The 27,710-nt window shown below is 41.7% G+C and overlaps 1 protein-coding gene and 1 long non-coding RNA gene across 17 annotated transcripts in view; one reads left to right on the forward strand and one right to left on the reverse strand.

Annotated features, from left to right (window-relative positions):
* Positions 1 to 14,258, forward strand: LOC112469546. Of its 2 annotated transcripts, XR_003042665.1 has the most exons (3): positions 5 to 5,461; positions 5,738 to 5,845; positions 9,987 to 14,258. It is a non-coding gene; the product is annotated as an uncharacterized LOC112469546 (long non-coding RNA). The 2 variants fall into 2 exon arrangements; XR_003042664.1 differs by having other exon boundaries at positions 1 to 5,461; positions 5,738 to 14,258.
* Positions 13,625 to 27,710, reverse strand: part of TPM1 (tropomyosin 1) — a 27,712-nt gene continuing 13,626 nt past the window's right edge. For 3 of the 15 annotated variants that reach the window (XM_006920291.3, XM_006920287.3, XM_006920295.3), the window contains 6 exons: positions 25,874 to 25,991; positions 24,544 to 24,614; positions 23,692 to 23,767; positions 23,180 to 23,242; positions 22,826 to 22,895; positions 13,625 to 14,965 (listed from right to left, as the gene is read on the reverse strand). In XM_006920291.3, the coding sequence (XP_006920353.1) occupies positions 14,883 to 14,965; positions 22,826 to 22,895; positions 23,180 to 23,242; positions 23,692 to 23,767; positions 24,544 to 24,614; positions 25,874 to 25,991 (481 nt within the window). In that variant the 3' untranslated portion in view covers positions 13,625 to 14,882. Of the gene's footprint in view, positions 14,966 to 15,005; positions 15,121 to 15,861; positions 16,206 to 19,664; positions 21,345 to 22,825; positions 22,896 to 23,179; positions 23,243 to 23,691; positions 23,768 to 24,209; positions 24,286 to 24,543; positions 24,615 to 25,873; positions 25,992 to 27,710 lie in introns of those variants that run through there. The other 12 variants (XM_006920294.3, XM_006920290.3, XM_006920297.3 and 9 more) reach the window with 8 other exon arrangements.

Genomic DNA, 27,710 nt, shown 5'->3' on the forward strand with positions numbered 1-27,710 from the left:
CTCCATTTTGTTATCCATTAAAATGGGGATATCTTACCTATTCAATATAGTTGTTGTGAGTATTGAATAAGATAACCTACGCAAAGTCTGTTGAACTAGTAAGAGCTTAGGGTTGGCAGTCCGAAAGCAGGGTCTAGGGCACGACTTTTGAAGACATGTTTTCATACTTTCACAATATAAAAAAAATCAAGAGCTTGTATCAAAGACGGGTGTGTGCAGCCCTTGGTGCCTCCTCTGTCTGGCATATAGTTGTTCTTTTCTCTTCTTTTTAATGACTTGGTCCACTCCACCAATAATCTACCAAGGCCTTTTTAATTTCTTGAGTGACAGGAGTGTCTTACGTTTTAATGAGGTGACTCTTTTTTTTTTTTCCTTGCATAAATTTGAGGTGACTCTTAAATTTTGGGTGGGGGCTGGTCACCAGAAAGACCAAGTCATGATCAGAAGCTTGGAACTTTAAGACCCACCCCTGTTCTCCAGTGAGGGCAGGAACCTGGGAATGAAGTTAATAATTGACCATGCCTACATGATGAAATCTTTGTAATAATCCCAACAGTACGGGCTTTAGGGAGTTTCTGGGTTGCTGAAGACATCTACATGCTGGGTGGGTGACACACCTTAACTTCACGGGCATAGAAACTCCTGCACTTGGAACCCCTCTGGGCCTTGCCCTTCATATCTCTTCATCTGACTGTTTGGTCATAACTTTTATTATATCCTTTATAATAAACCAGCAAATAGGTTTCCTTGAGTTCTGTGAGCTATGCTAGCAAATTGCTGAACCTGAGGAGGGGTCATGGGAACCCTGATTTATAGTTGGTCAGTTAGAAGTACCTGAAGTGGGGACAGCCTTGTGTGACTGAGCTCTTAATCTGTGGGATCTCGTGCTAACTCTAAGTAGACACTGTTGAAAGTGATTAGAATTGTTGGACACCCAGCTGGTGTCAGAGAATTGCCTTATGGGTGGACGACCCACACATCTGGTGTCAGAAGTATTGTGAATGTGGTAGCCCTTCGATTTTATGACTCTGGGGAAATTCAAAGTTTCTTTACATCAGGAAAATATTGGGGATCCTTTGTTTAAAGATATTTTATGACATACACTAAATACACTAGGAAAACAAGGAGATGGAAAAATTCACCAGGGCAGGCGGAGTGAGAGTCTGCTGCCATATGTTACCTCTCCTCTGTTTACTTCTTGAAGGAGGAGTTGACTTTTAAATTCTCACCAGTAATTCATACGATGGCTAAAAGCCTCCCATGCTGCCATTGGCAGTACCCTGCTGTGACACTGTGACTAAGGCGAGAAGGGAAAATGGAGCTTCGAGGCTCACACTGGTGAGATCAACAAAATCCTCTTTGCAAATCCAGTAGAATCACGGATTGAGAGAGCCAAGGGAAACCCCAACTTTCAGACTGAGATCAGATCTCATCAATTCTCCCTACTGGGAGGTGACGTCTAACTCTAAAATCAATGTGCTGCCAACTTAGCCCAAGTTCACTTTTCTTGATGTAGACCAGCTGCAAACCCAGAAGTTTGGGGAGAATCCATGTGGGGGACTGAATGAGCGCCAAAATGACAATCCCACATTTACCAATAAACTTGAAGGAGGGGGAGGGGAGCAATGAAAGAAATACCAATTCTGGAATTCCTATCCTTACCTGATTTCACCCCCTTCTCTTTGCAGTATGGAAACCACTTAGTTGCAGAGAGATGATTTCCCAGTCATATTGTTGGGAGTAGTCAGAGTAAATCACTTCCTTATCCACCCTTGGGAAAAGTCTCTCTCTTGCTTGGATATCATAATTCAAACAGTCTGCTTCCAGTGAGCTGAGACTGAGATTAAGCATGGCGTGCACCAGTGCCGAGGCCTGAGCCCCAAGAATTATGAGCAAGAAGACAAAATAAAGAGGAGGGGATTCTGGAGGTGATTCAGTGCCTGCTTCAGACAAACTTGACCCCCAAAACTCAGAGAGAGAACATTTGCATTTTTTAACCTAAAAAATTATTTTAAGTAGAAATATACAAAATATTTAAAATATAATTTTATTCATAAGATTTCTATTTAGATATAACTTCCTATAGGGAGTGTCATTCCCTCACTAAAATTAGATTATATCTAGTAATTTTTGTAAAAAGTACTGGAATAAATTGATGAGATAAGTATAAGAGGACGAACAGCCTCCTTTTCGAGTAGGGAGTCAACAAACTTGTTTTCTGTAAAGGGCCAGATAGTAAATATTTTAGACTCTGTCATAGTTATTCAACTCTATCATGGTAGTTGAGTAAAAGCAGCCATGGACATCACATAAGGGAATGATTGTGGTTGTGTTCCAATACAACTGAAATTTGAATTTCATGTAACTTTCACATATCACGAACTATGATTTTTCTTTTGAATTTTTTGCCAACCATTAAAAAATGTAAAACCATTTTTAGCTCTCAGGTTGTATGATAACAGGTTGTGGGTTAATTTGGTCCGTAAGAGATGGTGTGCCTGGTTTAGAAAATTCTCAAGGCAAATATGCAATGAAGGCAAAGCTTTGTTCCTGGTTAATGTAATACTTTCCCTATTGCTCTGGCATTTTAAAGTATGACAAGTGGGTAAGAAAAATGAAAGTCAAAGAGATTTTTAAGACAGGAATTTCAAGAAGAGTAAGGGAAAATATTTGAAGAAGGTCCCTAATTGTCACCTTGTAAACAACTACTGACTTTACCTTGAGGCAGAATGAGTTTTACCTTTATCAAATTCAACAGACTTTTACTGACCTCTATTATATTCCGGGAATACACACTAAGTGCAAAGATGATGAACAGTCCCTGCCCTCTGGATAAGTGACAACTACTATTAAATAATGACGGGTCCTTACCATTTAGGAACAGGATTCAATCATTTATTGATTAAAACATTTTTAAGCACCTACTACATGCCAGGTCTTGGGTTCAGTGCCAGACATTCCGAGATATATAAATTCTGAAGACTTTTCTGGTATGTGACTTTCTTTCTCACTTTTGTTTTGTTACCTTGTTTTCTTGAGGGAAAAATAGAGGCACAGAGGCTCAAGCCGGCTGTCCCAGATGGAATATGAAAGAGGGAAACCAAAGTGTGACTAGTATTGGCCTTAGCAGGACTGGGACTAGGGCAAGGCGAATAGGATGCAAAGGAGGCATTCAGGTTAAGTATTTGCATGACCTTGAGAATGAGCACCTCCTTGAATTTTGCATCCTACTGCTTCACTTGCCTCCCCCTAGTCCTGGCTGGTGCCTCAGCTCTTTCTCAGGACTGCTGTGGTCCTGGGGGGGCTGGAGTGGGCAACTGTGGGTTTGGGCTACTTTGTACTAATGTCCCCCTCCTAAGATATCCCTATGTGCTGGTGAGAAATTACTTCTTCCTCACTGTATAGTCTTGTGGAACTACCCAAGGGCCTCACCCCCCAGAGCCTAGGTTGGTGTGGGCGTCACATGTTCCTTCCTAGACTGTGACTCCTGAGCTGAATAAGTTGGTTTCTGTTCCTTTCACCACCTGCATGAAAGCCACAGTCTTTCTGAGTAATGCCAACGTTAAATACCAAGTCACACCTCAGAGCCAGAGCCCAACTACTGCAAGTACGACCCACAGATCAGCAGCACTGGCACCGCCCGGAGCTGGTAAGAAATGCAGAACCACAAGCCTGCCCAGACCACAGTCGGACTCTGCGTGTTGATGAGATGCCCAAGTAATTCCTGTGCTCACTTAAGTGCAGGAAGCACTAGTCGACACCTTTCTCCCTACCTTCTTACCACTGTGTGTTCACGGCTGCTGCCCTTGAGCTTCATGACCACAGGGGCCTGGGAAAGTGTCCTTTCCTGGAAATGCATGCCTTGCGAAACTCAAGGAGCCTCAGGGCTGGCCCTGCCCTTCCCAGACAGGCCTCGCTCCCTGAGGACTTCTCAGCCCAGGGCTTCTCAGATACACTCACCTGGACCCTAGAAAAAAATTAGGCACTCATTTTAGAAAATGATGACAGCTACCACTCTTCTGAGACCCCTTCCCTTTAAAAAGTTTGGGAGTAGTAGAGGCAGGAGACTCAAGAGGCTACTTCAAATGGTAAAGTTTCCCTGCAAAGTTCCTCAGGCACTATGGGGTGGTGGGGGATGGTGATGGTCCTTTTTTAAAGAAGGGACTTGCTCTGTCTTCCTTTAAGAAGAAGCAAGGAGTGAACAAAATGCATTAACAATCTTGATATTTACTGAGAGCCTGCCGTATGCCAGGCCCTTTTATTCTTTAAAACAACCATAAAGGACAGGCTTTTCCAGAAAAGGAAACCGAAATTCAGAGATGCCAAGTAACTTGCCTCAGATTCCCCAGCTGTTAGCTGAGGAGAACCAGGGACTGAACCCAGGATGTATCAGTGCTGCAGACTCACAAAAACACATGGAGCATAAGGTACAACTGTGGTCGGCGTTTGCCCCAGGAGAGCAGTGGTGGTGGTGATGAAGGCTCCGGGTGTGGATGTGTGTAAATGTAGGTTGGGGGCAGGTGGGCCAGGGTCCTCAGGAAACTCAAAGGCACAAGCAAGAAGCTAGCAGAGTTGCCCAGCACTTCATGATGGTGGGCCATGACACAGTCTGCTTAAGATATTCTTCACACATTTTTAATTCAAACTAAAATTTAAAAATTCACTGTGAAATAAGTGGAAGTAAGACCAAGGATATTCAGATTTTCCCAGCGATGACTTCTTCAATTCTTTTTTTGGGAAAAATATAAAATATTAAATTGTATTTTTTTCTCATTCTTCTGGGTGTCCTGCTTTTGCCGATGCACTCAGTACACAGCCCTGTAGGACCCAGCTCTGAGGCTGAGGGATGCTCACCCAGCTACATGGAAGTGGTGGTGAGATTATCTGTAAGACCAGCTGAGTGCAGCATGGTTAGGGAGGTGGGGATGCTGAAAACTCAAGTGAGTCACTGCTCTAAGGATTTTTGGAGTGCTTGCTATCCCCATTCCTGGGCTCTGAGTCAAGAATGTAATTGAAGCCCCAGGACAATGAAGCGTGAAAGGAAAGATGTTCCCTGGTGTCAGATACCCTGGCCAACCAGATCCGAAAGCACAGAGCAGGTGCTTGGCTTTTGTTCATGCTTGGCTTTTGTTCTTGGCGCTAGCTGGGTCCCTGTGCCTGGCCCCACACCCAGACCTCTCTAGACAAAAGCCGCAGCTACAAAGCTCTAGCTCCTGCCTCTGCTGGCACATCCAGGACCTGCTGTGACTGACAATAGCCTGCTTCCTCTTGCTGACCCCTTGTTTCAAGGCTCGAGATTCAGAGGCAGGAGCCACATCCCAACAGAGAAAACCATGAAGCAGAACCTCAGACATTAAGGATCTATCTCACTAGGGAAGATGAAGATATTATTATTGTCTGAAGAAAACTTTAAAGTGACCCAGGTAACCATCTGGTGTCTGGGAATAGGATCAACAACCAGGTGAGCTGGGTATTCATAGTGTCATTGAGAAGTCCCTGGGAAACCAAACCCAGACACCAAAGTCCATCATGCACTGGTGGAGACACAGACCTGGGCACTCTTGACTAGATGCCAAGGGGAGACGGGTCCCAGATAGCCAGTGATGGTTGGTCATTCCCTCCGTCATTCAGCATCTACTCAGGCCTCTCCCTACTGGAGAGGGGCTGTTATTACTGTTCACCAACACTGGATTTTAGTCCTGAAAGGTGATGAAGCCTTGCTTCCTTGTGATTTCAGGGGGAAGATCCAACTAGGCTGGCTATCTGGCCTTGAACCATCCTGATGAAATGAACATCAGAGACAGCCTGGAAGGAGCAAAGACAGCACCATATGGCAGCCTCACAGGTGACTATAGATGAGACAAGGGGAAGCCTTTTCTCTGAAGCCTAGGGAGGGTGGCTATCAGGGCTGATTGCAAGGATGTAAGACTCAGGCATGTTTAAACAATAACACGACAAAAGAAGTTGTCTATCATTGAGAGTTTGCTGTGCCAGGCACTCTACTAAAAATTTTATATGTAAAACTCAATAATACCCTGAATGGAGGTACTGTCATCATCCCCATTTTGCAGGTGGAGTAAGGAAGTTAAGTAGCTTACTCACAGCTATATGACCAGTAAGTAAGTGGCAGAAGTGGCTTTCAAATTCTGGTTTTACTACAAAGCCTGAGAATTTAACCGCTATCCCAGACTGTGTCCTTCGCAGTGCAGTTTAAGCTTCTTTTACCTCTTCTTCCTTCTATCACAGTTTATTACCCATAATTAAGGGTCTTCTCAAAACTGAGGCAAGAATGGCCCTGGGCTGTAACACACATCCACTGTTCACTTTTATTAGCTCTGGGTCTAGACATGGGGTACAGGAAAGAGCAGGGTGGCTGCTGAGAAAGCATCTCTTAAAGTTCAAGTTCCTGTGTTTTCGTTATTAGGAGGAGGAAAAGGAGAAAGAGATAATATGTAGAGCTAGATTTCTTAAAGGCCTCTATTTCAACCAGTTTTGAGAAAGTGTTCTCTGCTTCTTTTTTAAGAACCCGAAGCCTGTAGATCAAATAGGCTGTTCAGTCCAGGCTGGAGCATGAATCACTACAGAGTTAAAAGAGTTTAGCGCGATATCTAGGGTATGCCTGAGTGTAAAAGAAACAGCTTTTTTTTTTTTTTTTCAAGTGTATATTTTCATTTTCTATGATTCAGAAAATCTCCAAAGTACAAAGAATTTATGTCAGTCCTAGTTGTGAGAGCAACAAATCAGAAACCACTCAAAGGATCAAAAATAGGAGAATAAAAAATTATGGCATATTAACCAGAGTGAATATCATATAATGATACCATGAAAGTTAGTTTAGCATCATAGGAAGGTGTTATGCAAAAGTTTTTGAATAAAAAAATCAAGTTTGAATAAAAAGTTCTGTACATATACACATGGGCAGAACACATAGAAAATATTTTGTGGCGGTGAGATTATGAGTGACCTTTTCCTTTATAGATTTTCTCTATTGTTTTTATAACGTTTTGTGACAAATAAAAAACTCAAAATGTATACAATTATATGGTGGTTTGTACCTTAAGTGTGCGTTTTGGCTTAATTACCTTGCAACCCTATATCCACATGTGGCAAAGAACTTGCAAACTGTTGCACGTAATTTACATATTCCTTTAAATATATAACATATACTTATCGCTGTTACACAAATTGGAATTAATCCTTCAGGTTAGGGTCGTTATGCCTTCTTATCAGTAATATTTTATGTTCCTTGGGTGGGATCCCAAACTAGAAAAGCAAAAGGAGAGCGCCCAGCCCCCAGCAGTTCCTATCAATACAGTAATGAAACCCAGCTCTCTCTGGCACACCGCCTCGGTTTTCAGCTTTCCTGGAAGGCTGGAAAATGGATTCCTTGGGGATCCCCAGGGCTCCTAACCCATTAGGAAGGCTGAAGTCTGGCAACTCCAGCAGATCAGGTCACTGTCTTCTCTAAGGACCACAAGAAAGAGCACCGGGGAGGCTTCCCATAGAAGAAATGAATGTTGGTGGCAACTCTCATCCACTTGCTTTCCCAGAAATCAAAGGTTCCCTTCAGACTTCCCTACTGGAGTAGAAAGCAGATTTTATAGTCTCTAAGGGTCTATGTAATTATCTGTATTCTACTCTTTGCTCTAAAGATTGAGAGATGCTCTAGGGCAGCGGTCCCCAATATTTTTGGTACCAGGAACTGGTTCTCCTATAAGAATCTAATGCCTGATGATCTGAGGTGACGCTGAGGTGGTGATGATAGCGCTAGGGAGCGGCTGCAAATACAGATGAAGCTTCACTAGCTCACCTGCCGCTCACCTTCTGCTGTGCTGCCCGGTTCCTAACAGGCCACAGACTGGTACCAGTCCATGGTCCAGGGACTGGGGTCCCCTGCTCTAGGGTAAAAGCAAAGGTATAGTAAGACCAAATATTAAAAAAAGAAAAATTAAATGGCATAAGACAAGGAGTGGGGAGTGGGTAAGAGCGGAGAATTTAAAAATTAAGTCCAGCAGAAAAAATACCTACAATAAAGAACACAAAACTTGGTGGCCAGAGTAAATAGCAAAACCAAAGCATTTATAAACGAGCAGAGATCTTGTTTCTAAGGTTTGAGAAGTAAAGGTGAGTTGTGAACTGCCTGTAGCTTGAGTACTGAGAAAATTATACAGCTCGCCTAAGTGAGCCTTTTCCAGTTAAAAAATCTTCTAGGAAAGGGACATAATGTCTGTTTCGAATGCATTCCTGTATCATTTACTCTCAATTTACCATGCAATCATCTTATTATTTTTAATGTGTGTGCATTGCTTACTCTAGATTACAGACTCCTTGAGGGCAAGAAGTCTATTTTATGCTTTTCCTATATTGTCCTACAATCCCCAACCTATAGTCCCTAAAATAATAATGTGTGCTTAAGTAGAAATATTTTTAGTCTCATAGGCCGATTCATGTATAATCTTAATTGTCACATATTCTCTAGTTACTAGGAGACGATATGAAAGCCCTTTCTCTATTTAAGAGAAAGAGAGCAGAGCAAGGGGTTCAAGAAATAAAAAATTGTAGCCAGAGCGGGAAGAGAGAACACAAGCCAGAAACAGTAGACATTCTGGATAGGAGTTTTCAAGCAGAAGATTAGTGATTGAAAAGATGTGAGCAGTTTTGCCAGAATCTGAGACTAGAAACACTTCACCGAGGCACATTTTCTTTACATTTAGTACATTCCTATTCCTGGGCCAATTGTTCTGCCTTGTTCCTTTTTAATTTCTTGGGAAAGTGCTAAGGCAGACAATCTTGGAGTGTTCTAGAAAGGGGTAATTTCTGAGAACATAGTAGGAAGCCAAATCAAAGAATGAGAGTCTTAAAGCTGAATAAGCCAACAGTTAATCACGTCCTGGCTGGGTTCCGAAATACATCTATGCTAGCCATTCCTGTGAAGCCAGCGCCCACCTTAAAAATGAAAATGAAGAACCCTACTGCCCAAGTGCTGAGTCACAATTCCAATATGCTGATCGCTGGGCTTTTAGCAATAATATTTAACTGCTTTGAGACAGTGACAGGGCTCACTTCAGATAATGGTATTGAAGAGGTTCAGAACGGGTCTTCCCAGGAAGTGACACTTTGGCACATAAATTATTTTGAACTGAAGGCAATCGACACCCTATGAGCTCATGAGACACTTACCTTTCCCTTAAAGGATTTAAATTTGGGCCTTTCCCATAATAAGAGTTATTACTAGAGATAACTTTTTGATTTATCTATAAGGCAGGGCAAATATCTAATTACTAAACATCTGCTCTTCTTACCAACCTACGAATGACCTACCACCCCTCTGAAGCCCTAATGTGCCTTACCTCAGAATGCCATATATACCTCATTTTAACCTTCTGTCCCTGAACCTCTCCTGTATGTGGGGTCTCTGACTCTCTCATCATGTATGTGAAGTTCCCATATATACATATGTAATTAAGTTTGGTTACTTTTCTCTTGTTAATCTGTCTCATGTAGGTATATTATTAGACTAACCAAAAGAACCTTGAAGGGTAAAGTTGCTTCTTCCCCAAGTGTCTTTGACCACAGCAATTCAAGTAGTTACTTGGCAATTTGTTTCTACTGTGAAACGTGGTTTTTAAGGAGGAAATGGGCTTGGAATGGTGTGCTGATGCGAGATGTAGTCAGCATCGGAACCCGGCTCATTGGAAGGCCATGGGCCTATGTTATTCTATTGCATGTACCTGGGAGTTTAATACTTGATTTATGAGTCTAAGCAATAAGAGTTCCACTGGAAAGGCAGTATTCCAAATCCTGAGTATTTCCTGAGTTGAAAACAGATCAGGACTCACGACTTTCTCGCTCCCATCTCTAGTCAGCATCCACCCAGAGGGAGCTGACTCCTCCATGCTTCCTGCCCAGCCATGCCCCGCTGGCCCCTTGGGAGAATCATCCCTTGGTCACACACACAAAGGGCTCTTTACCTTTTCCATCATTAGCTTTCCTCTGGAGACAGTGGATACTGAAGCGGTTGCCAAGCGGTTCCTCAAGAATGAACAAGGGCTGACCTGCCTTCATTTATGTCTGTGGCAAGACCTACGAGCAAGATTCCATATTCTGTCAGCTGACTCGGCAACACATACAAATGCAGTTTGAGAATGAAGCAACAGAAACATATTTTCAAGGGCTGGTGTTTTGCTTAAAAATGAAATTTGAATCTATCAGAGATATTCTTCACCTCCTGTGTACAGGTGACTATCAACTCCGGAATCGTTACTTCAACATTTGTGTCTGGGCCATTCGTCCAATCAACAAATGTATTTCGAATGTCTTCTATGTATGGGGTGGCATTGTAATGCAATGAATGGCGTGGTCAGGGTGTTACTTTCAGTTTCCCTAAGGACCCAATAGGAGGTGGGAAAAGGCTCAGGGCTGAACTGAAAAGGGACTGGAGGAAGAATAAGAGCGAAGGACGACATTCTACACACATCACCTGGTTTAGTTCTCAGCCCAGTGAGGAAGCACACAAGCATGTGAAGAGGCAAACCATCTATCTCCTTTATGGATAAAAATATTGCTGCTCTAATGGTAAAATTAACCCAGGGCACACAGTGAGTGGTGGAGCAGGATTTGAAGCTGGCCTCTCTGGTTTCCAAGACTCACACTGGGCTGCTTGCCCCTCATGGGAGCTGAACTCCATAGGGTTGAACTCAACTAACCAAATGACTTTGTGCATGCAAGCCAATAAACCTCTCTGGGCCTCGGTGAGTATAAGCCTTCTTCCAGCTCTGAATCAGCATTTTAGTTAGAGCATCAGCCCTGGCAGGCCCTGATAAGGCCTTGACTCGACTCTTTGTTCTCTGTGGCCTTAGTAAAAGATGGAAATAAAACTCTCACAGGCAGCAGGAACCAGTCTTACCCTCTAGGTCAATGCCCATTTGTCAAAAATTTGGCAAAAGTTTTATTCATATTAGTGAACCATCAACATAGCTTCATTCATTGTTTGACAAACAGAATTTATGACATCTGTTGGAGGAATGTAGCTCTGAAAACTCTCAATGTCAAAAAATATATATGATAGAAAAAACACTTCTTGCACTGCTTGACATTCTTTTCCAAACCCCTGTCTCTAATTCTAGAAATGATGGCTTCCTGAGCACCCTAGTGCTTTTTTAAATTGGAGAATTCAGATTTTTTTTCTGTATGTACATCTGACTGCAGACTGAAAAAAAAACACATCTACAAATCGTGTTGACAAGTTGAAAAAGTGGTTAACATACACTCAAATATTTGTTCAAGTAGAAAAAAAGACATTTCTTTATTCCCGGAGAAGAAAAAAATCAGGCCAAAGTATTAAACTCCAGAGGATACATACCAGCATACACAAAATTTAAATTTTGTTTCTGCTAACAGTATCTTGAGGAGCAGTAAGAAGGGGAATTGTTTAATGGCAGTCTCAAAGTTCAGAATGTATCCACGAAGTGCTTTCCTTTGAATCCCAGTTAACAGATTGTAGAATCTCATGACAAATTTAAACATTTTTGGAAGGTGCTTATATTCTTCCCCTTAGCCTTCCTCTGTGGAGTTTCCGTGTTTTACTCTGAACAGGGCAACTTTTCCAGCTGTTCATTCTGAAATCTGGGCCTGCTGAATTTCAGGAATGGAATTTAGAGTGTGAATCTTGAATTCTTTCTTTGTACTTCATGGTTTTCTAAATGGTGACCATATTGACTTCCAGCCTTGGCATTGCCATACTGAAGAGCCCTAATCAATCTCCCCTGACCTCACAGAGCGGCATGTTCGGTTTATCACACTGGCTCAGACCCAAGGAGACAGGGTGCTCTCCCTTTTCTACTTATCAGAGATTAGATAATAATAATTCTTCGAAATGGCATGCCTTATTTATTTCATCTGACCCCTGGGACCTAGGGAAGAAGTTAAACCACCCACTTGCGATCACGTCAGCTGCAAGCTGACTTAACCTACATCTTCCCAGTTTCCTCCCCTCCCAGATGTACCTGCTGCTTCATCTGTTTCTACTTATGTCTAGTAGTTGCTTTTCTTCTGCTGTAAAATGCTGGAAACAACTGGAGGAAGAATCCAAATAGGGCTTTGTAGTTCCACAGGCCTGAGTTTGGAACCTTACCCTACTACTTGTGAGCTATGAACTATGAGTAGGTTTACTCAGCCTTCCTGAGCCTGTTTCTATATTCGTACAATGGGGATGGATGTGAAGCTGAAGTAACACTTGTCAGTGCCTATTACAGGTTCTGGCATATGAAGCTGAAGTAACACTTGTCAGTGCCTATTACAGGTTCTGGCATATGGTATCTGAGGATAGCATTAATCATCATCGTCATAATTTGGGGCAAAGTTAAGTGTTGTCCCAGCTTCATCAAGTTGGATATTAAATACCCTCTGTGGTGGTCTCTGGAGCACACGAAGCAGGTTGAGGACAGCAGCAGTTAATGGTCATCAAGAATGCCCCAGGTGCTGTGCTATGTACCTTATTACATGGGTTATACATTTGAGTCTCATGACAATCACCTATGAGCTAGGTACTAATCTTTTCTGTATTTCATAGATGAAGAACTTCAGATTTAGGGACTTGACAGGCTAGACAGATAGTGAAGAGGAAGCCAGATCTGGCTCTCAAAGTGAAAAGTGCTGGGTGAGAGAAGTGAAGAAAGGCCTCTATGACTACAGTGAGGTAGAGGCATTTCTTGCCTACTGAGGACCGGCAGGGGTGAGCCTAGGGGTGGTGAAGATGTGAAGATGTGGAAGGTTGAGACCCAGAGTGTTAATTTGTCTTGAGCAGGGGACAGCTTTTCGCAAGCGGAAATTAGAAGTCCAGGCTCCAGACTTTTAAGTGGGTTCTTTGCCTTACACCTACTCTTTCTGTGGAGGGAAAATACCTGGTCGAAGGGCTTAGAACAACTACAGATATTGAATATTTTTCAATAAATAGTACTCGTGCATCCAAACGAATTTTCATTTATTTCAATTCTACTGTGTTGTTTACTTTTCATGAGAATGTCCTTTTTTCTCCTGCAGCACGAGTCTGGCCAACTAATCTTGTAATCTATTTTTATTTGCTTAAAAGTCTTTAAGAGCAACTTACGATATTTTCGGTTTCCAAGTCTGAGAAAATGAGGACGTATTGAATTTAGAACTCACCAAGAGTTAGAAAGCAGAAAATCACAAAGACCCCTTAAAGCAATACCTTTAAGTAAAAATCACACTGCTGGGGGACAGTTTTAGTGCACTAACCCACAATTTGTTGATGTGTGTGCATGCCACTGCTGAAGACTTAGCTAATATTTGGGGGGTGGGGGGAGGGGAGGAGAAAGCTAACTAACCTAAACCAGTAAAACTACTATAAAAGGTCTCTAGTATGTGCAGATATATATCAATGATATGGAGAATCTTTTGGAAAGGGTCTTTCCTGTTTGGTAACAACTTTAACAGACCAAGGGGATATTGCCTTGAGTACTTCTGGGGAGATAACACATGAAACCTAGTTTTTCCCTGGACTTTGGGATATTCTTTTGCTTTAAATCATTTGTGAGGGAAGGTAGGTCGATTACACGATCTAAAGTTCACAAAGTAAAAACATACAAACGACAGGACCACTAAGTTTAGAAAATGGCCTACAATGTGCATTTTATTCCATATCATTATACAATGTTTACACATACAGTAGTCCCCCCTTATCTGCAGTTTCACTTTCCTTGGTTTCAGTTAACTGCAGTCAACCACGGTTGGAAAACATTAAATGGAAAAGTTGAGAAATAGACCATTTGTAAGCCTTAAATTGCATGCCATTCTGAGTAGTGTGATAAAATCTTGCACTGTCCCACTGCGCACCGCATCATCCTTTGGTCCAGCGCTTCCACGCTGCACATGCCACCCACCCAATGGTCACTTAGTAGCTGTCTTGGTTATCATATTGACTGTCATGGTATTGCAGTGCGTGAGTTCAAGTAACCCTTATATTTACTTAAAAATGGTCCCAAGGCGCAACAGTAGTGATCCTTTCGATTTGAATATGCCAGAGAGAAGCCGTAAAGTGCTTCAAGTGAAGAGCTGTGTGTATAGGAACAAAGATAGCATATATAGGGTTCTATCCGCGGTTTCAGGCATCTACTGGGGGTTTTGGGAGCTATCTCCAGTGGGCAAGGGGAGACTACTGTAGTTATAACTCTTAAGAAAATGTTGTTTCTTTACCATTTCTATGTAGTGCCTAAATCTTTCACTTTAACATGGAGAAATGAAGAGTGGAAATCCACATCGAATGCCATCCTACCAGTTGTAATGAGCTGCAAATGTGCCAGTTAGAAGGAAATAGTCTTAAAAGAGCAGTGTGGCTTAAAAACCCTTGGCTTTAGTGAATTCAGGCATACAGAATTTATACTCTCATCTCATAGTAAAACTCAAGACAAAATAAATTATTGTTGGACAGAATTCAAAATTGTATGCCTTTGAATGAAAGACCACAGTGGGCCTTTTGTTTAAAGTAGCACCAGTCCACACCTGATTGCTTCCAACAGTAATCTTCCTGTTGAACATATCGTTGGCACTTTGAGTTGAAATCTTTCTGCTTTAGTGAGGGTTCCTAGATTAAGTATACTGTGTTGCTAAACTCTACGGAAGTGTGGCAACAGCAGCTTGGGAAATGGCACATTTAAATCATTATTGCTCTGACCGGGCTTGCCTCTGTGTGTGTGTGTTTTCCCCACCCCTCAATCTAGTCAGTATTTGTGGGTGTTTCTGTGACAGTGGTAAAAGTAAATAAAAATGCATTTAAGGGGTTTCATGATAAGCACGGTGTTTAAAAACAGAACAAATCACAACAAAAACAACATGAAAGAATGTGGTCGCAGCTAAGGAGGTTTTCACATGTTGTTTAACTCCAGTAAAGTCTGATCCAGCATCTGATGCATACTAAGGTTTTCTTCTTTGGCATGAGCCACTTTCTCTGTGGTGGGATTAGAAAATTAAGTCATGAATAGCTGCACTTTGGACACAATGGTGGTTTGTACATTTAGGCAGGCAAACATCAATCGCAAACACAGGATGAGATGATTAGGACTAGGCATGCTTGTAAGACATTACTCATCTCCAGACAAGGACCTACAAAGAAGAGAGCCATCTCTGACCTGAAAGAACTACAGGCACAGCAGGTTCTCACACAGCAGTCAGGCGAACCTTCACCAACAATCCACTCTGAGAATAAAATGCAGGTGGGTTTGGTGAAGGTCCGCTGGTCGTGTGCTGTGGGAACAGGGAGAGGTGCTTGCAGCACTGAAGTTAATAACAGCAGACATTTATGAGTTGCAGGCAGTTTAAGGCCTGGGAGTTGTGCCGTAACAATCTCACAGAAAACAAAGATGACGTAAATTGGTTTTCTGACAACTTTCGGAATGATTTATTTCTGTTGCTCATTAAAAAAATCATCAACGTTTCATGCACACTTCAGTAGGGCATTCTCTTACTATTTTTATAGCATTCTATTTATCATCAGCATGACATTCTCACCAAATTCCAACAACACCGTTAGACTGAATAAAAGCATACCTTTCAGACAATCAGGGACTTGACATGAGCTGCTGTTTTCAAAAGCTATTTCGCCCAAGCATAGGTACATTTAATCATATTTCAAACACTATATCAAGAAGTCAGGAATATGAATATGTAATAGGAATATATATTATATATATTACATCCTATATATATAATATATATATGGTTATACACATACACACTCCACTGCTTTGGCTAACTTAAAAGTTCCCGGTAGGAGATAAAAAACATTTTTTGGGGGGAGTGGGGTTTTCTTCATTATGTATCAGTTCAAACAAGAGGAACTACCAATGCAAAGAGGAGTGCTTGTTATATTTATTCCTATACATAATGCATATATTTTACCATAAAAGCTTTTTTGGGGGATTAAATAGAACTGAAATATTCCAGATATGAGGAAAATGCAGGCAAGACCAGCCTTTCGGCTGAATCCTTTCATGTACATTTCTGCAGAAAGCAACTGTTTTCAACCCTATAATTGAAGGTATGACAGACAGTTTTAGATTTCCTGCCCATGGGCTTCATTCCTAGAATTCGGCCCAAGTTCTTTCCCACTTAAGTTTAATCCTCATTCAGGGCCAGCTTTAGTTGGTTAGTTAGGCGGCGGTTTTGCTCAAGTTGCTGGTAGAGTTGATCTGTACAGGTCAGCAAGCAGGTTAGCAGAAGAGAAAGAAGAGGCAGAAGAGAGGTTAGCTGGACTTGGAGAGAGGGAGTTAACAGACAGAACACAGATACCTCAGGCACTGGTCACTTGCTGAGGTTACCCTTACCCCATGGTCATCTGTCCTGTGTCCAAGAAGGTAGATGGCAAAGGCCCGGCAGACTTGGGAAAAGTCAGTATTTTCTTGGGGATTAGGGAGAGGGGTGAGGGAGCAACAGGGTACAAGTAGGAGAGAGTGGGCGTCCCTCTTGCACCCCACTACAACCACTGTGTGAACCGAGATGAATGCAGTTTCTAACAACAGCCTGAAAAACTGAGGCAAGGCTGGAGGCGAGCCCAGCACATCATCTACTCCGCAGTGGGGCTCAGTGGAAATCTTATGGTGAAGCCTCGACTGGCCCACTTCTGCTCACCTCTTCCAGGAACTCTTTCATCATCACTCCCAGGGCTGGCTTTCCTTTCAGGTGATAACTCGAGGGGGCTACCACTACTGCATAAACACTTTTCGAAATGCAGAACTAAGTTCCCTGTTGCCCAATCACCACAACGCAGGGTGCGAATTCTGAACTCTCATCTAGGTTTGATATAGGGTGCTACCCTCTCCAACAGCCAAAGAACAAGCACTTATCTCTACTCAAAACTGACATAAAATTTACCTGCTTCCTTCTTGAAGATGGCATTCATGTTTGGTGCTAGATGTATATGTATAAAATGAGCAAAACTTTGGACATCTACAAGGAGACCAGTGTGATAGAAATTTTACACATCGGCATTGTAATCTGCTCACATGGCAAGGAAGCCAACTATAAGTGTCAGTCCAGGGGACACCCATACAATGAGGAGAGCCTGGCACCAACACAAAAAAGCTGATGGACACATGATTGTTTTGAATGATGGTGACAACCTGGACCCAGAAATTCTACTTAGGTGATCTTGAAAAGCTGACGGCCCTACTCCTGGGGAAAATGAAAATGTCCAGTCTCTACTCCCAGGTTTGTTGGAAAATTGATAAATTATTTTAATTTTCTCTTATAAGTGGTAGAAGATGGGGAAGGTATTATATTCATTATACTTTCCAGCCTGGAATATCTCCGGCCTTGTCCTCTTTGCTCATCCAAATTTTCTGAATATTCAAAACTTTGGTCAAATGTTACCTTCTCCAGGTAGCTCCCGGTCAGAATTATTCTTTGATTCTGAATGCACACAATCTATTAGTTCAGACTACCTTCCCATAAGATGCCCAGCTCATTGAAGGCAACGAACATTTCTGGTTCACCTCTTTACTACATCCTCACTACCTTCTACAGTTGTCTTGTACATGGCATATGCTTGGGGGCTGCAAAATCTAAACCCCTCTAATACATTCACACTATGGCATGGGATAACTATTGCCATGGGCAGGCAGGATGTCTGTTTGCTGAGCCAATGTTTGGCCAAGCTGGAATGGGAGAACTTTGGAGAAATTCTAGAGAATCCAGAGGATCAGTGTGAATTCATCTTAAATGACGGCTGTCCCTAACACATCCTCCCTTGGACCTGCTCCACTTCAGCTGCCATAGAGCTGGTATGCCCAGGTGAGGGCAGGGACCAGAACTGTTTATATGTTTGGAAGTATTTTCCCCTCCTGTTCTACCTTCCAGATGTCTGGGGCCTCTAGAACCCTGACTCAGCAATGTTTTGGGTTTGGTCCAACCTAGGTTGTTGCAGCAGCTGTAGCTATGGCCTAACACACTAAACTAGAAGCCTGGGCTCTGACAATTTCTTGGTAAAATCAACTTGCTATTTAACCTCTTGTGTACCCATATACCTTCTTGGGCTATTCAAATTTGCCTTCCCAATCCATCAGTTTCCCATTTCCTCTTGTAGGATATACTTATAGAAAGTGTGAAAGTCTCTGAGAGGGAGGGTTTCAAAACAATAGATGTGCTTTCAGAATTAACTGAATATATGCTCAGCAGAACTTACAGATTTGTCATTTAGTCTATTGTAGGAAGCACTCAGAGAAGGGCCAACTTCTATTACTCTGAATTTAAAAAAGAACAAGGCAGGGCTCATACTCGAAAACAGGCCCAAGGAGTCTTAGGAAAAGAACATAAAATTACAGAAGTCTTTATATTCTCAAGGGAGAGACACTGTCCAGAATCTAAATTTTAAAAAGTTTACTGTAGCACTACTAAAATAATTTAATTTACAGCCCTCGTAAGCAGAGTGTTAATCATCTGCTCTGAAGTCTTTGATATTATTTTCAGCTTGTCCAAATTTATCTGAGTATAAATTGAGTATATCATATATATCAAATAGTAGTACATCAAATCTCTTAGGCTAACAAAAACTGCACACAGATGAAGATCACCCACACTTAAAACACAGGACAGATATAGCCAGATTGTTGAAGACAAAGAAATGTTGGGAATTAGGAAACAAAAGTCCACATCATTTTAAAGTTCTAATTTTGCAATGTGTTTTTGGCAAATCACTTAATTGCTGTTTTTGAATTGAAATAGCAAAGCCCAAACAAAATGTAACTATATTTTGAAGCATTTCCACTACTTTTTTTTAGAGGAAAAAAAGAATCAATGTCAATGGCTATACATTAAACATATCCACAATTTTTTTTTAAAAACCAAGTATTATTGCAAAGATTATGTAAGTAACACTTTCCTAAAGAATACATGATGTGCTTCAGAGCACAAAATTAAACCTCAACTTGAACATAATCATATTTAGAAAACCTAAGATGTCATCTCATGATAATAAAGGTGGCTGAGTAATGAATATACTTTTAAAACGTTTTAACTCTTCTTTGTGTTGTAAAAGGAGGATCAACAATCACCTACACTTACATGGTTTGGATCCAAGTTCTTTCTCACCTTTCCCTGTGTGTAAACTCCTAGTAACGTGGGATGGCTATGGCATTCATCATGAGCACTTCATTGGTTAGCCCCCACCTCCAGAGGAGGGCCACCTAAGTAGCAACAGAGAGGGCTCACCACATCCCAGACAAAACCTCTGGCGGAGGAAGCTACTGCTCAAGGTGGATCTTCAGACCCCATCAAGCAGTGTGTCCTGTGCAGAGGTCCTCAGCCCAGACTACATACTAGAATCATCACGATCTCTTAAAAACAAACAAAAAAACCCCCCAAAACAAAAATAAAACCCACAAATGCCCAGGGCCTCATTCTAAATTCTGGAAACCAAAACTCTGAGAGGGACCCAGGCATGAGTATTTTTATTTCCTCAAAGTTCCACAAGGAACTACTGTCTTAAAAACTCTTGATATTAATGTATAATGTTCAGAATGAAAAAAATAAAAAATAAAAAACCCAGCAGCAGCCAAAAATTAACCCTTATATGCGTGAAGCAGATTTGTAGTTTTATTCAGTGTTGAAACTAAAATGTCAATAAATAAGAAGTAAAAAGAATAGCAAACAGAAATAGCTTACACAGTGTTTATTTTACACTGAATGAAGAGCTTCTGTACAATAGAAAGCACAGTGTGCGCCTGGCCCTAAGGCAGGATGCTAAAAGAAAGAACCAGGGTCAGCTGGGGAAGAGACAAACTGCAGAGCTGAGAGAGGCGGAACATCCAGCTTGATGAAGGGGTCTTGGAAGAAGTGAAGCAAAGAAACTTATCTGCATGAAGAGAAAAGGTGGGAGAAAAAGAAAAAAGTGGCACAATGGAAAAAAAGGAAAACCAGACTAACAGATGAGAGCAGCACTTGAAAGAGCTGAGAAGCAGACATGCAAAACCTGCTGCCAGCTGCACCTGCGGGAGGTCGATCCCTGCCCCACCTAGTGTCCGGACCGCCCTCAGGTATCACAAGCCCCCTCAGGGTAAGGGTCCATCTTAAGACCCAGGAACAGGTTTTACAAATAAATTTTGAGCTAACCCATCTTTTAGTATATTTACTCATACTTGATACAAGTTTTCCCCATAGAATCAGCATGTTTACGGTCTCATGGAAAGACCAGAGATAGGGGAGAGGGGGGCGCTTTCTCTAGTTTCCATAGTGACCATCCTGTCTCTAGGGTAACATAGAGATTCTATAAGCTGTAAAGCAGCAGGCACGGGCCACACCCTTCAAGCTACCATTTTTCTGCATGGATGAAGGAAGGACAGCTGGGCCTGGAAAATGAAATTTCCAGCTTATGTGGAATTCAGTGCCACATTATCAGGGTAAGAGAACCCTCTGTGAAACACTCCAAGTTAGAATTTAAAGAGACAGAATAAGTTTAAAGTTTAGGTGTGGTTAGTAATATAGAAATTAGTTGTGTGTGCTCAAGGTTCTCATGAGAACAAGACTATTTACTCCATCTCTTAGTGCCTCACAGTAGTAAAAGCTGGGCCATTAACTCCCAAACTCATATTGTGCAATCTGTGTTTTATGTCCCATTTCTTTGACACAAGTTGTGGTGCTTGTTGGGGATACTTTAATTCCCTTTATATAAACACAGAAAATTAAAGGCTTGGCTACTCAGGAGAGTGTTTCTCTCTAGAATTCTTAACAGTGAGGAAGAGGTGATCTTTTAAAGCACCAGTCTTTAGGCTGTAGTGCACCAATTTCCTGTCCCTCAGACCCTCAGTAATCTGACTCTTTAGGGTTCTTAAATTTTACTTTTTTTTAAAAATGATCATTGTTAATTCAATCTCAGGAAACCAATTTTTGATATTTCTTTGGGAAGTTCCTGCACAATTGCATGACCTCCTAATTTTACTTGAGCCTAGTTTAATTTCCTAAAAGGACAGTGCTCCAGTCTTTCTTATTCCAGTTCACGGGTCAGTGGGAATGATCTAGCCTACGGATCGGGAAATGAATGAATTCTGAAAGGAAAACGATTTGTACAGACACTTAATTTACTTGGCCTTTATATTAGTAAAAAGTGAAAAAACAATGGCTATCCTAGATTATGCAAAGAGAGTAGGCAGAAAGGTGTAAAGATGGAGATTCTGGAAGCACAGAAAGGAGCAGCGGTGAGTTTATCATATTAGCATGAGGGCGCGAATGTGAGCAGGCAGGGTGGGTGAACATTTACATGGAAGTCATATCGTTGAGAGCGTGGTCCAGCTCCTCGCTGATGGCTTTGTACTTCAGTTTCTGAGCGTACAGCTCGTCTATGACGAGGAAGTGGAAGGCAGAGGTGCAAGGACATGGAGAGTGATCAAGAGATGGAGGGTGAGTGCGGGTGGCATGGGCGCCATCCCGACACAGCAGCAAGAAAAGGGCAATGCATGAAGGAATTGGTGCCGCAGCAGGTGGCCAATGCAGGAGGCGTGCGTTTTGTTTTTAAACGAATTGAAACAAAAACAAAAAGAACAAAACCCATTAGAAAATAAAACAAGAAAGACGCAATATGAAAATCATAACAAATATGGTAGGTATATCAGTAAACCACGTTAAGTCCCGAACAAAACCACAGAAGGCTGCCTCCTGGCCGGGTAATAATAGAATGTCTTTCTTTTCTAGAGCTATATTTTAATTACACTGGAGTAGTCAGCCACCTGCAACTATAAACAGTGGAAAAATATCCAAGGGCAGTGTTTTGGAAGAACAGTTTGTGACTATAGTCTATAATCCTTATCTGGCTCCACCTTCAAACCACTGACTTCCTGACCAAAGGAGACCACTGGGATATGGACTTCTTAGTGCCATTTAAACTACTCCTTGTGGTCTTCCCAATCAAGATGCCCTGTTAGTGGTCCAGGAGGCTTGACAAGCGAGGACAGCCACACTTTTTATGGTGGTGGTGTGCCAAGTCTGCAATTTAGTTTTTGCATTGATGGCTCTGTACTTTGTTATAGTTGAACAGTTTTGCAACCATTTGTCTTTCTCTCTTCTCCACTAGCTTGGTTACTACCTACACCAATCCCCAGGCCCTTCTCTAGCTCCTTCTTCCTTGGATGTATATGTTTTATGCATTTTTTCTTTCTTTTTCAAAACTGACCACAAGCCTTCAATCTCAACATTTTGGATTTCTGTGAGACACATTCAGGATTTCTCAACATTTAGGATTTCTGAGTGTTACTACAATAAAACTTAAATTAGGGGAAAAATGTTTTTAAGTATAATTTCAAAATATGATGCCCTATTATCCCCCATTCCTCTTTCAGAATACAGAGCATTTGCCAAGATAACTAATGACAAAAACAAAAAACAAAAAACCAAAAACCCAACCCAAACCCTTCTTCATACTTGGAAGAAGATGGGTTGTGTCTAAAAACAAATCTATACCATTCTGACAATTAGGAAATATTACTAACGATAGAAAATATACCAGTCATTCTCACATTCTACTACCTTACCCGCAATGAAAAATAACCCTGCCACACTTCTGAGGAGCGTAAGGCAAAACTGGATGGCATCTGCTGTTACAAAAAGAGACGTGTCCCGTCTGGTGGCTAACAGTCATCTGGTGAGCAGAGGACTCAGGTCCAAGAGTTTAAGAGCCACAGAATGAAAACCCCAAGGACAGACAGGAGGAATGTGCAAGAGCAAAGAAGTATATCGAGGTGGATGCATCAGGATTAGAAAATCATTTTGCCAGGTCTATATTCAACCAAAAGGATTAAATTAAAAACAAAACTGAAGATCTTACCTTCTAGGTCATCAATGCTTTTCTCCAACTTAGTTACTGACCTCTCCGCAAACTCAGCCCGAGTCTCAGCCTGTAATGATTTAATTTATTTCAATCAAAATAGGGAAGTTTTAAATTTCCAGTAGTACCTACGAATATAGAGAATGGAAATCAAGCACAGCACTCATAAAATGGGTCAGAAACTACTTGTTGGTCAGTACAGTGAGAGCTGGCAGCTAGCACAGCACATGTACTCTAAGAGCATCTTTGAATTTCATGATGTGAATAGTAACTTTAAAATGAAAAAGCTCTGACCTGCTCCACAAAAACAAACTCATTTAGAATTCAGTTGGCTTCACCCAACACCCATATTACCTCCTTCAGCTTGTCAGAAAGGACCTTGATCTCTTCCTCATATTTGTCTTCCTTCTGCGAGTACTGTAATTAGAAAGAACGTTCCAGATGTCAGGCTGCAGCTCACTCTATACTCTTGTCTTCTAATACAAAGAAAATGCCAGCCCAGCCAACAGATGTTGAGGCTCTCTTAGGAGGTAATGGAGCCTCTGAGATCAAATGGCATACTACAATATAGTCTCTGTTTCCCTACCTATTGTTTTACATGGGATAAGAACAAGATAACATCCATCTGGCACTTGGCTTAAATTAAATTGTTACAGATGACTCACATACTCAAAATATATTCTCTATTAAAAAAAAAGAATCTGTTATCCAATAACCATCAAGAAATCACTTCAAAACAATGCTATTTATTAAAATGCCTAATGGACTACTGCTTTCATTGGTACGACCTTAGAAGAGAAAAAGCGAGTGTCTTTTGAGTAGCTCTTAAAAGGTGCCTTTTCCCCCACACCATGCTCCTGGCCTACCTTCTCAGCCTGAGCCTCCAGTGACTTCAGGTTGTTCGTCACAGTTTTCAACTCTTCTTCAAGCTCGGCACATTTGCTAATGTTTTCGATCAGAGGCAGAAAGGGTGGGAGACAAGCCAAAGGAAGGAGGAGAGAAAAAGGAGAGGGATGGGAAAAAATGAAAACTGAGTCCTAGAGAACAAAGGGCTGCCTTAAAGTAGCCAAATCATCAGATACTAAAACACTCAATTTCGCCACAGACACTGCCCCACAGCCTTGCAACAGCAGAAAGGCAGGGTGACAAAACCCAACAACTTTGAAGTGTGATAATTTGGCTTCTTTTTTGGCTGCACCAAAGAGCATTTCTGAAAGAAAACAAAGGAGCATAAAGGACCCAAAGAAAGCACTTAAAGCAAGATATAAGATAGCAGAGGGTATAGTGAAGGTGCAGTTGTTATACCAAATGAACCAGTAGGTATTGGAAGCTGAAAGACATCTGGGTTGCAGTTAAACCTAAAAACCACACAAGTCATCAGTACCTTATCCTCTGCAGCCATTAATGCTTTCAAGGTCTGATCCATTATTCTTAATTGTTCTTCCAGCTGTCGAACTTGGCTGTTAGTGGACACAGGAAATGCACAAGGCCATTCTCAAAATCAGTGTGCAGGTAAGGCATGCAGTGATACACGCATTCATACACAGACACCCCGCACAAGTCCTCCGTGTTCCAGACTCATGGCTCATCTACATCAAATGAGCACATAAGAAGCCCGGAGCTGAAACAGGTAAATGTGCAGCTGCCAGAAGGTCATGCTGTTTAGTCATTGCTCTGCGGCACCCCACACACGGCCTCCTGGAGCCAGGCCTGCTTACCCTTCTGAGAGCTCAGCCCGCTCCTCTGCACGTTCCAGGTCACTCTCAATGATGACCAGTTTACGGGCCACCTGCAGCAGGATAAACACAATACACACGCACCATGGGGTTTGCAAGCTTTGAACAAGTGGGTGTGGGGGTGGGGACTGGATCCATCAGCCCCTAAAAGATCTTGTTTACACATAAGATGATCCTCTTTCCCATGGACTGGAGAGAAGCAAGTCTCCATTAGGAGTCCCAGTGGAGAGGAGACCAGAGGCTTCTGCTCACAAAGACCCAGAAAGATTGGTTATGAGTGGGCAGTCTCATTTTAAGTCTGACCCAGGTGAAGTCTGTATAATTACATAGCAGCCAGACCAAAGTGTGGAAGGAGGGAGAAATATGAAATTCATAATCTCAAAAATAGTATCATGAGACATGACACATTTTATGCTGTAAAGGTAGGGGCTGCCAAGAGAGCACTGAAAATAATCCTGAGAACTCCATCAATTTAGAGTTCTGTACCTCAATCTCCTTTTTTGTGGAGGAGGTTAAAAATGCCAACAGAATAGCAAGAGACGCTGACAGGAGATGAGCTTGTGAAAAGACTAATGAAGTTAAATTTGTGTTCAGTGAAGAAAGGAACTGAGCAAAGAAGGGATCCTTTGAAGTCTTTCAAAATTAGCAGGCATAGTGTAATCGGGAAGTAGTAGTGGTAATAATAATGATAATAATAAAGGAGAGTCAATGACATTTCAAGATAGCCATGGTACACTAAGGGCAAAACTAAAACCTTAAGTCTTATTGGCTCTGTTACCATAGGAAGTTGTTTTCATGGGGCCATCACCAGAAGCTGATTCAACTATGAACCTGTGCTGATAATGAGATTCTACCACCTTGAGGAGAAAGGAGGACAGATTAAAAATGTCCTCCGTGAATCGACTGAGCGAGTGCATTGTCTTATCTCTACAAGAGCATGGTCTATAACACCACATTGTCTGAACTGGACTGTGCTAATAAACCACACCAAGAACTGCTTGCACAGTGAAAGCATGAGAGGCTCCTTCCACAGACAGAGAGGCCCAATTCTCCCTTCTCCTGGCCACAGCTTTTTTGTTCTGGTCTTTTGGGGAAGCTTTGGTCTTTTCCAGTGCTTCATGATGAAGCCTGGGATCCCCTAAAAGGATCAAATAAGAATCATTTTGTGGAGACAAAGAAATTCTGCTTCTCAAAACCACTTATATCTGCCAAGGAAGCAGATCATTTCAATTAAGAATGAAAGGCTGTATCCACTGATCCCTGCCCCCTGCCACTGCTGGGGGTCTATGAAGCTTTGGGTCTAGGATCTGACCTCTTCATACTTGCGGTCAGCATCTTCAGCAATGTGCTTGGCCTCTTTCAGTTGGATCTCCTGAATTTCCATTTTCTCCTCATCTTTTTGGGCTCGGCTTTCAATGACTTTCATGCCTCTGAAAAGGAAGACAAGTAACAAGACCCAAGATTTAGAGCTGACCTCCACAGACCCACACTGTACTGCAGTGGTTTGTGAGGCTTAGCGTAACCAGCAGACCAAAACAGAGCACAGAGCTACTTTTATTTTCTAAGCCATGAAGCAAGAGTTTCCAGAGCTGAAGGCAGAAAGATACACACTTCTGTTTATTGCGAACAAAACTTCACACTTTCGGTACTGGTGAAACTGTCCAGGAATCTAATGTTGAATGAAAGGTAACATGTCAGAATTCTGTTTGAAACTGGGAGGCAGGGAAACAGGAGAGCCAACATGCTTTACTTGCTGTGTAAATAATGGGATTTCTTCCCTTTCCTGGTGGGAAGCTCCAGCTTGAAAATGTACCAATGTTAGAAAAGCAAATTTATCTTGACGTATTTCCTCTTACAAAGAAGGTAGCTGTTCTTACCTCATCTGCCACAAATGTACATACTAGATTGAACCATATGAAACTGCTGATATTTGATCATGTCAGACCTATAAAAATAGCAGTTTCATATGGGCCATCCTAACACTTTAGATAAGAAACTGTGTTTTGCCTTTAATGGAAATCTTTCATAGCAGGGGTTTTGAGAGACAGGGTTAACACTACCTTTTGAAGTTTTGTTCGCTGATGAATACGTATGAATCCTATGGCATAATGTTAAGATTTGGAAAATTAAACTGATCCAAATTGCAGACTTATGGAACAACTACTCGTGTAAAATGGTATTCACTTACCAAAATCTAACTAGGCAATAAGGTAAATAAACCACTATTTTTTGATGAGGCCCTACAATGTATTTTAGTCGTTCTGAGTTCTAGTCTTGGCTCAGCCATAAGTTGGCTGTGAGACTGTGGGCAGGCCACATCAGGCTTAGTCCTAGTTTTCTCATTTGTAAAACCAGGGGACTGGAGTCGATGATCTCTAAACTCCTTTTTATGCCAAAGTCTAACATTGCCAGATTGCCTTTTAGGTTCACTAACAAGTGTATTTCAGGAAGAAGTCAGCCACGAAACCACTGTGGTATGTGTACACTGTTAGAGATGATGAGTCATCTGAAAGAATTCCAAAACTCTTGGTTAGAGAAGAAACTATAAGCAGCAGTGAATAATGAGCTGAAAACTTTAGCGAGAGTCTTTAATCCTAAAGTCTGAAATCTAACTTTATGGTGGCAGTGAGCAGAAAGTTACATCAGAGATGGCAAAATGGACAAAATAAATGACTGCATTCACCTGCCCAGGTGTCCTGAGCCATCCCACTACTCTGTCATACCTCAAGCAACAGAACTCTCTCTCTTTTCATGGAGTCTATGCCATATGAATACATTAACTTCAACGGCTGAGCATAAGAGACAACGCCTTCTAGGATACACGAAGTTGTGCTAGTCTATATGACCACGGTTTTCCTTCACTATCACAAAGCTGAATCTTGGAGCAATTAAGTCAGTGGGAATGGGCTCAGAAGACACGAGTATCTGATTATATTTATATGTGCATGTGTCTTATCAGCATTACTAAGTCCAAAGCAATTTACTTTTGCAGATCATATTTCTGTTTTATCTGTGCTTTCTTTTTCACCTGTTTGTTGGGCTATTTGACAACCGATAGTCCACAGTTCACTTAACTAGGCCTCAGCCTCCTTGGTAGGTTTAAAAACAAAGTTATCTTTTAAAAATGCATAATTGCTTTGGGGTCAGCA

This window comes from Pteropus alecto, unplaced genomic scaffold, assembly GCF_000325575.1.
Source record: "Pteropus alecto unplaced genomic scaffold, ASM32557v1 scaffold86, whole genome shotgun sequence".
NCBI classification, from domain to species: Eukaryota; Metazoa; Chordata; class Mammalia; order Chiroptera; family Pteropodidae; genus Pteropus; species Pteropus alecto.